Raw genomic sequence first — 12,349 nt, 5'->3', positions numbered from 1 at the left:
AGATGGTGGAAGCAGCATGGTCCCCCCAGATGCTCCATGCGTCCGCCGCGGCACCTGCTGGCCACCAGCTCTGACCTCCCACACCAGCTATTTATGGTCCTCAAAGCCCCCGGGGCTTTCTCAGTGGCAGAAGCCCAGCTCCTCCCTCACCTGTCTTCCCACATTCCAGGTGTCCGCCGCTACTGACATGCGGAAATGCTTTGGTTCCTCAAAGTCCACATCTCCCCCAAACCCCTGTGTTGAAGTCCCATGCTGCTGGGGCAGTGGGACCAGGAGGCACAGCCTTCAGGAGGGAATTAGTTTTGGTGGTGCATGAAGGTGGGGTCCCCGTGATTGGATTCGCGCCCTTGTAACAAGGGGAAGGGAGACGAGAGCTCCAATTCTCTCTCTGCCTGTGAGCATGCGGGGAGGCTGTCATCGAAGCCGTTCCATCTTTGGGATCATGTTGGGGCAGACAAACCCCCAAAGACTCAAAGTTATGGCCTCTCGTCCTTATTTCATGCATTTCACTTGGAGGGACCCACTTCTCTTTCATAGCGCTTGCTCTTCACAAACCATGAAATAAAGATCCAAGTCCTAGAGGCACAGATCTCGGGGGGAAGATAAATTAATGACTGCCCCAAGGCCTCAGAGGTCAAAAATGAAGGTTTTTTTGTTGTTGTTGTTGTTTTTTGTTTTGGTTCTCGGGAAAATCTCTATGTTACACCAAGTCTTCACCTTCATTCACCATTCAAGTACTTACTGAAAAGTACCAGGCAGGGTCCAAGCCTAGGGCTCAGCAGCCCGTGGTACACACATGCATTGCCCCAGGACCTCATTAGGACCCAAATTCTGACCCAGAAGGCCTGGGGTGTGCCCAACACTGTGCATTCCCAACAAGCTGCCTGGTGATGCCAACCACACTGGACAGCACAACTCTAGCCCAGGGAGCATCAACCCCAGCTTCATCTTGGACTCATCTGGGAGCTCTTAAAAAGTGTGGATTCGAGGTGCCTGGGGGCTCAGCGGTGGAGCATCTGCCTCCAGCCCAGGGTGTGATCCCAGGGTCCTGGGATCAAGTCCCAAGTCTGGCTCCCTGCTCAGCAGGGCATCTGTTGCTCCCTCTCCCCCTGCCCCTCTCCGCTTGTGTTCTCTCATGCTCTCTAGTGAATAATCTTTTTAAAAAAAAAAAAAAAAAAAAAAAAAAAAGCACAGCCCAGTGTTCACTCTTGCTAAAGGTACTGCCAATGTCCCTCCATCTCCGGCTCTGAAAGGGGGACCTAGGTCAGGCCTTCCTGCCAAACAGGACTGACCACTCCACAGTTAGTAGGATAATTTTTGGTAAGACAGTACACTGAAGATGCATGGACAACACGGGGGCACACGAGACTCAACAAGACCCTATGACACTGTAGCCAGACTACACGTGATGGAAGTTGTAGGAAGAGGGCATAGCCTGCCCAAGAGGAGGGCACCAGCAAGCCAGAAACCAAGGAGGTGCTACCCCAGTTCTTTACCCAGAGCAACAAAGCATCCCCAGCTCCCGAGGATGGTGCTGCTCCTAGTGTCTCAGGTCCTTGGAAGACACAGGCCCCAACATTAGCCTCTGGCCTTATACGTGTTGGCCCGTGAGTCCAGCCCATGCCTCCCCCTTTTGTGATGAAGAGAGCTATCAGAGGGAGATCAATGATGGGGTGGGCACCACCACCTACAGGTCACCAGGGATCTCTCAGGAACGAATGGTCCAAGTTCAGAAGGAATCCCAGAGCTTCCTATGCAAGCCTGTACTCACCTACCCACCATGTCCCACTTGGCCTTCTCAGAAGGGCATCCTGAGGGAAGGGGGGTGATGGTTTAGTAGACAGGCTTTGAGGGAGAGCCCTTTGAAGGTCATGGCTTTGCGGCGGAGCCCGTTGAGGGTCATGGTGTAGTAGACAGGCTTTGAGATAAGGTCCAGAGCTTCTCATCCTTGACCCTGTGCCCGTAGAACCAACCAAACATCTTAATCATACGGGCCGAGGTCCCCATTCCAGCTTCACCATGCACCGAATTAGGACTTTGAGCAACTCCTGCCTTTCCCTAGGTCTCCTGACCTGGAGGATGCAGATAAGACCTGCCTATGAAAGCAGGTGAAGAATGCCATCGAACCTGAGTTTCCATTCCCGTGTACACACGGCCCACACAGGCTCTTACCGGATTCCCCCAACCACCACCCCAGAACAGGGAGTCCTATACTGTCCATTTCACAGGTTAGAAAGCAGACGCAAAGAGAGGATGTGACTTGCCCAGAACCTTGGTGGAAGAGCCTAGTGGTGCCCATCTACAGTAAGACCTCAAAGTTCTCAATGGGCATTTGAATGCTTCCTCCCACTGGATCCTTCCCACAAAGACCCCCTGGTGTTGAAGCCACAGCTCAAGCCCAGGACTTCCCTGAGGCCTGGGCAGCTTCCATTTGCCTCATCGCTTGCTGGCACACTTCCGAGAACCTTCTTCACCCATTTTGGCAGAACCTGCCTACGGCAGGATAGGTAAGAGGTCATCTCTGGGTCCCTACAGCCCCTGACCCCCTAAAGAATCCTGAAGGGGAACATCAAGACTGCCCCCTGGAGCAAGCAGAATCCATCCCCGGCTCTGGCACCGTATACCCTGGGAACTCCCATCGCAGACAAAGGACCCCAGTGCTGCAGAGCAGCCTGGCATGTTGTGACCCCAGTGGGTGGGTCATCCCGAAGTGCCATCTACCAGAGCAGCTGGTCTGGCTGCCCCTAGCATACCATCAGATGGATACCATGAGCAAAAGGGAAAGCAGGCAAAGACACCCAGGCAAGCAACATCAAGACAGCCGGGGGAACACTGAGGCTTTAGGAGCACCGTGAGAACAACAAAAAAAGAAATTTTAAAACTCTCCAATGTGACCTTTTCCATTGCAGAGTAAAGAAAGTGCCTGAGTTGCTTAGCAGCACTACTGATGAATGTCTTTACGTTACCTTCCGTGCCTTACAGCCACCCTTCCCCACTTCATCAAACCACCTTCCTCAGCTCCTACCAGAATGTTCACATAGGTACCTCCAGGCCACATGCCTTGAGGCAAAGGGGAGATCGATCTCTTACCAGGGTCTGTGCAGTTCTTAGCTGTCTGAGTCCCATTCACTGGTGCCATCAGCTTTCTATTTTTCCATGTGTCTGGAAGAGCATGTTTGCTGACGGACGCTGCTTTATGTCCTGTATTGGAACATAAGTCACAAACACCATCAGGTCAGGCTGGTGCCTACGTTCATTGCGTTCTTCCAATGACCTTACGTGTCTGTATCTGGCAACACCAGCAACAGCCCTGTTGGACTATTTAGAGCCACCTGTAGGGAGTGATACAATGACTAGAGGCACAATAACACCTGCTTAACACACAGTAATCTGTTTTCTAGATCTGCTCCATTGTTTCTAGTCCCAGATGCATCAGCCTGTGATCTGACCTTGGCTGACAGGGCTCTGCCCCTTACAGGTGCAAAGAGTGTTTAGACAGGTAACCGTGAAGTTCTTGTCCAGTAAACACGTGCTCAGGTGTTCCTGCCCCCAGGGGAGCTACAAATGGCTATTAGGTCAGCAGAAAGATGCAGAAGGTCAATGGGGCCTGGTCCAGAGCCTCCGTGACTACGCACAGAAATCACCTGGGGACTTTGCCAAAATGCAGATTCTGTTTCGGTTGGTCTGGGCTGGGCCTCATGAGTCTGTACTACCAGGCTCCCAGGTGATGCTAATTCTGCTAGTCCAAGGGCTGCAGGGCAACAAGGGAGATCAGTGGTGTGGAGGCTCATGACCAAACACAGTTATACTCCTAAAGGTAATTCCAGATGGAGCAAATACAAAGGATTCTCCCTTTAAGACCTTCAAAGTATCCGTCTACCTCTGCTGGGTAATAATGCCTCTTGTATAATGCTGACACCTAAGGGTCTCTAAGCATTTTGTTATTTCTGGTATGTAACTGAGGGGAAAAAAAATACACTGACTTGCCCAATTGCAAAGCACTGGGTTGAGATGTCCAAATAACCTTTCTGGGTTTCTATTGCAAAGTGCAATTCTTTTTTTTTTTTTTTTTTTACCTTATAGCCTCAAATCACAAGTTGGGGTTTTGAAAAGCAGTTTCCTGAGTTTCATCAAGTTCCACCTGATTTTTACCTATTGCTGTAAACCTCTCTAGATTGTCTCTAACTGTTCAGAAAGGCATCCCCTGCTTTTTCTCCATGTCCAGGTTGCTAAACCATTGCATTTTTCATTAAAAAAAAAAAAAAGAAGAAGTAAAAGGTCCCCATCCAAGTAAAAATGAGAGTGTTAACCAAGTGAACGTCTTCTGAAGATCCCACATGGGCTCACATCCCCCACTTCACCCCCAAACAGATTTTCCCCCTAAGTTTCTCTCTCTGTCCACCTCGACCGTGCACACCCTAGGTGGCTCCCAACCCCAGGGTGCTGGGTGAAGGGTGCGAACTGCGGCTCCAGACACCCGAGTTCTGCCGCGCGGGGACTGGGACGGGTTACGCGCTCCTGAAACAAGGCCGCGACCTCCGGGGGCCGCTGCGATGCCTTCAGGGTTTGGGGCGGATGCCAGGACACCCAGGGCGCTGCTCCGGCAGGGGCGAGGGGAGGGCTGCGCCTGGGTTCCCAGCCTCGGCATCTGGGTTTTCGAGACACGAAACGCGGAGCACCGGCGTCTCGGCTCCGCAGAACTGGACAGCGGCCCGGGGAGGGGGGGGTGCGCCCGGCCGCCAGAACTCGCGCCCCCGCGCCCCTGCGCCCCCGCGCCCCCTGGGGACGCCTCTGGCACCGAGGGCCCGGCCTCCCGGCTCTCCAGCAGCCGAGCCCCAGGGGCCGCGCGAAGCTCCGGGCAGCCGGCGCCACGGCGCCCAGCTCGCTACCGGCCCTCCCGGGCGCGCTCTGCCGCGGGTGGGGGGGGGGGGGCGGGACTGGATGAACCCCGGGGCCAGGCCGCCGGGACGGGGGACCTCTCGGAGCTGCGGGGCCGCTTCCCAGCCCGAGCCCCTCGACTCCCGGGGCGGCCCGCGGCGGCACCTACCCAAGCTGCCAAGGACGCCGGTCGCGCAGCACACCAGGGCCAGCACCGCGCACACGAAGCCAACTTGCTGCGGCAGCATCTCTCGCTTCCTGCGAACTTTGCGCGGGGCCATCCTGGAGCGCCCGGGGCCGTGCCTGGGAGAGGACGCGGAGCTGCGGCGGCCGGGTGCTCCCCGGGGCGGCGCGGCGCCGGGCTGGAGCGGGCGGCGCGGAGCTCAGAGGCGAGGGGCTCCCGGCCCGAGCTGCATGGCCCGCGGGCAGGGGCGGCGGCGAGGCCGGGCGGGGGGGGCGCGCGGCGCGGCGGGAGCTCAGGGTCCCGCGCGCGGCGTGCACGATCCGCGCACCATGGCTCCGGGGCGGGGAGGCGACGCCGGCACCGTGGCGCGGGCGGCCCCGGCTCGTAGGGTGGCGCGGCCCCGGCGCCCGGCGCTACCTGCTACCTGCCGGCTCGGCGTCGGCGCGCCCGGGGACGCCCGCGGGGAGCCCTCAGAGCGCCCCCAGGCCCCGCGCCGCCGCGCCCGCCCGCGGCATCCCCCCTCCAAGTTTGGCGGCGGCCGCCCACCGGCAACGCTCCCGCTTCCCCGCGCGCCGGGACGGGCAGGCTGCCCCACGGGCCCGCGACCCTCGCGATGGGCGGGCGGGCGGCCTCGACGTCAGCCCTCCCGGGGCCGAGCTCTCCGCGGGAACTTTCTCTCGCGCTGCCGGCGCCTGCGTCTGCGAGGCCGTGGCGCCGCCCGCCCGCAGCCCTCGCCTCGCCTCGCCTCGCCTCGCCTCCCCCCCTCGGCACGTGTGCGCCTCCCCGGGGCGCTCTCCCGCGCTCCTCCCCCCGCGAGGCTCAGCTGCTGACCCACACCACCCCTCCCACGGGAGGCCGGAGCAGCCCTGCCCACCCTCCGAGGCCGCTGCGGAGGCGCGCAGGTTCTGGCCACGAAGGGGCTCTGGGGACAAGCTCGGGCCGCGCGGCCGCCCCCGCCCCCCAGCCGGGGCAGCAGAGCGCCACACGGCGAATTGCTGGGGCAGAGCTAACGGCAGGCTCCACGCCCGGCCCGCGGGGACGCTCCTGCAGGGCCCTGGGGCGGGCGGGGAGCCGCGGGGGCGCCACGCGACCTGCAGAAGGCTCCAGACCAGGCAGCGGGAGGAACCGAGTTCCGAGGCCCCAAGCGGAGCCTTTGATGTTCGGCGGCAGCCGTACCGCTCCGCAGGGCTCCCTGGTCGGTTTGGTTTTGTTTGTCCTCCTTGTCTCCGAGCGGCTCTCTGGCGTAAACCGCCTTGGGCAGGGGGCAGGGGGCAGGGGGCAGGAGGGAGCCACTCTGAGGAGCAGCAGCTGGAGCGGGATCTCGGTGCACGCAGGGGCCGGGGCGGGGGCGCCGGGGAAGGGCCTCAGCCCACAGGGCGGCCTGGCAACTGCACCCTCCCTGGCCAGTTCAGCATGCCCCGAGTTAGGGCCTGCTAGGGGTTAAGTCCACTTAAAATCCTTTTTGGAAGGAGGCCAGATCTGTTTAATTAAATAAATACACACCCACCGTGTGCAGGGACCTGTGCCAAGTGCCAGCCAGAGAACAAAACAAAACAACTAAAAAAAAAAATATGTAAGATTTAGTCCCTGCTTTCCAGGAACCCTAAATCAAAGGGGAACCAGACCCTCAGCTAATCCTCTATTTAATAGGTCCTTCTACAAGTCACTTATGCAGAACTTGCATGATTCCCTCACTACTCAAAATGCTGTCCACACCAGCATGAGCATGAGCATGAACACTGCCTGGGAACTTGCAAGAAATGCAGGCTGTACGAAGGCTCCAGCCCAGACCTACTGAGTCAGACTGTGCATTGTTTTAACGAGACCTGGAGATGTGTGTGCACATCCAAGTGTAAGAAGCCTAGCCCTTTTGAGCCTGGCCCAGTGCCTCTAGCTGGTCGCCATGTGCATGGTTCCTCTTGGTCTAAGCAAGGATAATTGTGTTTGTCTTAGTCTGGCATCGTAGCACAAGTAAGAGGTACCTAGAGGGCCAAGGGAGGGAGGAGGTTCACTAATTATTTTTCAGCAGCCCCGTTTCAGTGCCCACAAAGATAACTGAAGGCATGAACACAAGACTAATTGCAGTGGAACCCCTAGAAGAAAGGAATGGAAAAGACCAGTGTCGGTCTCCTATAGAACCACGCAGGGCTGTGTTTTGCCTATAGAGATCCTTAACTACCATTAAGGCTTGACCGTAACCCAGCATCCCTGCCAGTGACCAAAAAAAAAAAGGCACTTTTTCATACTATTGCAGCATTTTCTCCTCGTTGAACTAGGCTGTACAAGGATGCATTTATCAATAACAAATAGAAAACCATAGAACGTGTTAAATATATCATTTGAAAAGCTAGCCAGAGGCCCTTGGCATCAAACTGAAGCCAAAGGAAAAAGTTCAAGTGTGAAGAAGCTGTCGTACTGTCCATCAGGCCGCCTCAGGGTCACATCGGTTAAAACAACTCCAATAAACAAAATGGCATCTGCTTACTAGGATATGGTGTTTTCTTAAAACTTCTGTCCGTGGTACTCACTTAGGCTGTTTAAAACAAATTTTTGAATCCAAAACAGGCCAAAGAGTCCTCTGGTGTCTGCCTTTAAACATTTAGCTAGCTCTTTCATAGAACATTTGTTTTCTTTGACATCTTTCACCTGCCTTCAGTTAATAGTTAGAACCCTTGGAATAATTTCACAGGCACAAATGGATTCCTCCTATTTGACAATTCATAAAGCAGTTCACTTGGATTGTACTTTTTTGCTTCATTTAAATAGTACCCATTACCAAATAGCCTCCGCTCCAGCTCTAATGACTCACCCCTGCGGAAGAGAAAATAGGATTTTATGTACCTTTCAGATTCAAAGCATTCAGGAGCATTTTCTAAAACAGCAAGGCCATGGGGATGAACGGAATACGCATTTCTGGCTTTATCTTAGGCCCCGGGTCTGGCTTCAATGCCACTGGACTGACTCGGAGTATCCCCTCTGTGACAGTGCTTTTCTTCTGATGTGACGTCGTTGATTGGAGACCAGCCACAAAGCCAAGTGGTTTGGGCCATTTTGACAGGAAGGCTCAGTCTGTAGGGATAGATACAATATTTTTTGCTTCAAAATTCTTTCCTGTGATGTGAAGAAGCTCACACTTAATTCTTCTTACTTGTTTTTTTCAAGCTTACTAGAATGACCTTCTCTATAAATTCTAATTCCTCTTGCTCTGCCTTTCAGGTGATGGGAGGCCGCAGTCAGCACCAGCTAGGGCAGTGGTTCTCAACTCTGGATGTGCCTGAGAATCTCCTGGAAGGAATATTAAGACTCCCATTGCTGAGCCCCACCCCAGGGCGTCAGGTTCAGTAAGTGTGAGGCGGTGGGTGCACCATGATCTATATTTCTAATCAGTTCCCACGTGGCACTCAGGCTGCTGGTCCAAGGTCCCCACTTTGAGGACCACTGCGCTAGCTTAGGACATGGTGACTATGACAAACAACAGAAGTTTGCTTCAGGGTGGCAAAATATGCAACCCTAAATAATATGCCACTTTGGATTATTTTGAGTTGAAGGCAAGATACGTGAGAAGATACGTGTTTTTCCCTATTTAAGGAAAAGCAAGACATAAATTTGTAAAGGTGCTCCCACCCCCCAAGCCCCCCACCCCCACCACCAGGGAAAACAGAAGCTAATCATGGATGACAACTCTAGATCCTTATCAGCTCAGAGACTGTGCCAGAGGGACCTAGCTAACAAATTGTGCTAAAACTAGGCCTTATCTTACCATTACTAGTCCCCTATATATTTGCCTTCCCACAATTTGCCACCCCTAGAAGCTCAGAGTCATTTTTTCCTTTGTCTTACCACTTGGCTAAAAAACATATTGGTCTTTGATTCAGATGCTATAGAAGCCCAAGTAATAATCACCCCTTTGAGTGACTCATTACCGAGTACTCTTGCATGTGCACATGATACGCACGTGTTAATAATCTTCTGTTTGTCTTTCTCTTGTTAATCTGTCTTTCGCGGTCTAATTTTTAGGCCTCCAGCCAATGAACCTAGAATGGGTGAAGGGAAAACAGTGTTTCTTCCCCAGGCTGTGTATCCAGAGAGAGGTACGCATCTGAGGGGCAGTTCCTTGGGTACCTGGGAGTGTGGCTGCTGGCAAGGCCAGAGGGAGACCTCCGGAGGACCCTGCATGGGCCAGGACATCGCCGGCCCGGAAGGGACCTGCTCACCACCACCCAGCACTCACTGGCCAAAGCCAGGGCCAGGGTCCCACCCCACCCCCCTGAGGTCCTGTTGTGCCCTGTTTCCCCACTGGCTGAGACCTGAACTCTGTCATAGGCAGGCAGCGGCCCCAGGGACAAGCACAGCGGGAACGTCATGTCCCTCTCCCCCTGCTGCATGGGACCTCTCCTGCCCGTCCTCCCCGCTCCCTGGGCTGCACATCCCCACCACACGGTCTGTGATATGAGCGAGTGTCCGTCTCCTGCTGGCGAACGAGTGCCTCAAGGACTTGCTGTCTTATCCGCAGCCCTGAACACAGTGCCCAGCACTCTGGGTGCTTAATACATACTTAGGGAATGAGAAAATAGCCACATTTTCAGCTGTAATGTGAAGAAGATAAAGAATAGTTGCCCCCGTTGGGACCTGCTCTGTTGAGCTCTTCTGTGCACCCTAAGTTTCCACTCATCCACACTGTCAAGGCGACCTGAGGCCATATCTCAGGAGACATTGGCATGCTTGAGCGCGTCTTCCTAGAAGTAGTCCATCTGTAGCTTTCTGGACGCTGCGTGCTTCTGGGTTTTCTCATCCTTCTGCAGCCAGCTCTTCCCTCAGCCCCCTGGGCTCCAGTCCTGGGCTCATCCTCTCACTCTTTGCTCTCCTCCCCTGGGGAGCTCATGGGTTCTCTGGATGGCATTGCCTGCCCTCTGCGGCCGACTCAGAAGCCCAGGGCCTTCTGAGGAATTTGAGCCTGTGTGTTCAGGGAATCACCCTAATTGAGAATCTGGGCCTCATCCTGGTCCTCCCACTTCTTCCACTCTTGCTCCCATCAGTCACCACCAGGACCTCAGATGGGTCCATATCTGCCCTTACCATTGACACCATGGGCTCCACCCCTGCAGTGGCCTTCTTAACCAGCATCTTGAAGACCAGCCTGTCCGTCACATTCCTGTCTCCACTTGGCAGCTGGAATAATCTTACCAAAAAAGAAAAATCCGATTATGTCCTGTTCTTCCATGAAACCCTCAGAGACTCCCTATTGCTCTCAGTGGAGACTTCCAGCTCTTGAGCCTGACCCAGGATCCTGCGCTACGCAGGGCTTTCCAAGTTGGCTGCACATTCACCTGGGAGCTTTTCAGCCTCTGGGAGGTAGGCACTGGATGCCGATATTTTATCCAAGCTGCAGCCAGGGTGGTGAACCCTGCTCCAGACACTCACGGGCCCTCGAACCCCATCCTTTGTCATTCCTTCCTCTCACTACTGGCTCCAGCCGTTCAGAATCCCTTTCTTGTTCTTCAGAGGTGACCCTTGTCCCATCTTTCTGGAACATGCCTTCATACCCCCAAAACCCCCTTCACCTCCTTCACCTGGCACTATGGGCTGAGTGTTTGTGTTCCCTGCCAAAATGTGCAGGTCGGACTCTGTTGCCCCCTGTGACGGCATCTGGAGGCGGGGCCTTTGAGAGGTGATCTGGTGGTGGGTGGAGCCTTATTAGTAGGCTCGTGCCCTTCTGCCAGGGGCTCAGAGGCCTCTGCCCCCGTGTGCCACATGGGGTCACAATGGAGGATGGCTGTCCATGAACCAGGAAGCGGGCCTCACCAGACGCAAGACCTGCCAGCACCCGGATCTCAGACACTGCAGCCTCCAGACCTATGAGAAATAGATGTCCGTTATTGATAAGCTGCTTGGCCTATGGTATTGTAAGGGCCGCCCAAACTGAGACGCCCGACCACTTCTTTCACTTCCAGTCCTGAGGAAGCTGTCATGACCTCTGAGAAGCCTTACAGGGCCACAGAGTTCTGAGCTTTTATGGTGCTTTGTACTTCTACTGAAGATTTCATCCGGCTGTAGTATAATTACCCATTTGCTTGTGTAGAGTTTCCACCAGACTCTGAGCCCCGTGGCAACAAGAACCACATCTACCACGCTCACTACCAGGATTTAGTAGGTGCTCAATAAATCCTTGAGGAAGGAAGGGAAAGCACACCCAGCCCACACTCAGCATGTGTGGCTGGGTCTGTCACAGTGCTCACACTGGCATCTGTCCTACGCGGTGCTTTCACCCTCATTGCCTCTTTTGATCCCCATCCTGAGGAACAGGCGCAGCCAGAATTAGCATCCCTGTTGGATAAGTTTCCTTGCACTGAAGCGGCCTGCTCAAGCTGGAGCAAGGAGTTAGGGGTGTGACTGGGATCTGACCTGCCCGTGAGCCATGCTCTTCACCCACTACACCATGCCACAGCCCCTCGTCCCAACACGCATGCTAACTAGCTAGTCAGATAAGCCAGGTCTAAGTGGAGACAGAAGGCTAGGTGTCCTGGCACTGTATACGGCCAGGGTCACGGTGGGCACTGCCAGCCCAGGCTGATTAGAGGAGCAGAGACACCTAACAAGGCTAGACCCGGGGCTTCCTGAAATCAAGCTATGTAGCTGCTACATGCTTTGCAAGCCTGCTGCTCCGATTGCTTGGATTTGAATATGAAAACAACCAGTTTCCTTGTTCACTGTTAAGAGAACATTTACCGAGCACCTAACCGTACACTGCAAGCCTACAAAGAATACGTCAGAGTGCAGAGTAAGCTACTATGTCAAGGAAATCCAGCACCAGGGTGACCTACAGAACAAGCAGTTTCTCATGTACAGGAGTTCCCACAGACCAGCCCAGGTTTGTAAGGTGGCTCTACATTCATCACCACGCGAGGACCCAAGCTCTTGCCATCTTGTGGCTCTGCCGTCCCCTGGGGCAGTAGCATCAGCTGTATGGTTGAACCTGGTTCACCACCGCACCTGGTCACAGCCAACGGGACGGAGGGAGAAGGCCCAGGATCGTAGGCCCCAGGCCATCTCCCTTCTCATATTCTGCTGGTGACAGTTTAGTCACATGACCACACCTAACCGAGGAAGGCTAGAAAATGCTTAGCTGGGCAGCATGTGCCCGGGACAATTCTGTGACTGTGAGAGCAGAGGAGGGGGTTTCAGTGGACAGCTATGGGCCCCCACCACCGATGGGGAATGGGGACTCAAGGAGAATAAGGAGTTTGTCCAAGGTGCCCCAGGTCCAAGCCTCCTCCCCAAGGCACCGAT

At 55.0% G+C, this 12,349-nt stretch overlaps 1 protein-coding gene and 1 long non-coding RNA gene across 3 annotated transcripts in view; both read right to left on the bottom strand.

Moving 5' to 3' along the window:
* The window catches only part of SLC24A4 (solute carrier family 24 member 4), a 159,174-nt gene extending 153,968 nt beyond the window's left edge, over nucleotides 1–5,206 (bottom strand). The window contains exons 1-2 of one of the 2 annotated variants that reach the window (XM_072837795.1): nucleotides 5,048–5,206; nucleotides 3,091–3,201 (exon numbers count right to left, since the gene is read on the bottom strand). In XM_072837795.1, coding sequence (XP_072693896.1) covers nucleotides 3,091–3,201; nucleotides 5,048–5,159 — 223 coding nt within the window. In that variant the 5' untranslated portion in view covers nucleotides 5,160–5,206. The remainder of the gene's footprint in view (nucleotides 1–3,090; nucleotides 3,202–5,047) is intronic. The other variant, XM_072837796.1, reaches the window with a different exon arrangement.
* A 3,811-nt stretch (nucleotides 5,207–9,017) lies between these two features.
* On the bottom strand, nucleotides 9,018–10,758 carry LOC140639332 (uncharacterized). The gene is made up of 3 exons (XR_012036075.1): nucleotides 10,633–10,758; nucleotides 10,139–10,241; nucleotides 9,018–9,096 (listed from the first exon to the last, which is right to left on the bottom strand). It is a non-coding gene; the product is annotated as an uncharacterized lncRNA (long non-coding RNA).
* Nucleotides 10,759–12,349: the final 1,591 nt, after the last annotated feature.

The sequence above is a fragment of the Canis lupus genome, chromosome 9, assembly GCF_048164855.1.
Source record: "Canis lupus baileyi chromosome 9, mCanLup2.hap1, whole genome shotgun sequence".
Lineage (NCBI taxonomy): Eukaryota > Metazoa > Chordata > Mammalia > Carnivora > Canidae > Canis > Canis lupus.
This window is presented reverse-complemented; position numbering and strand designations above follow the sequence as displayed.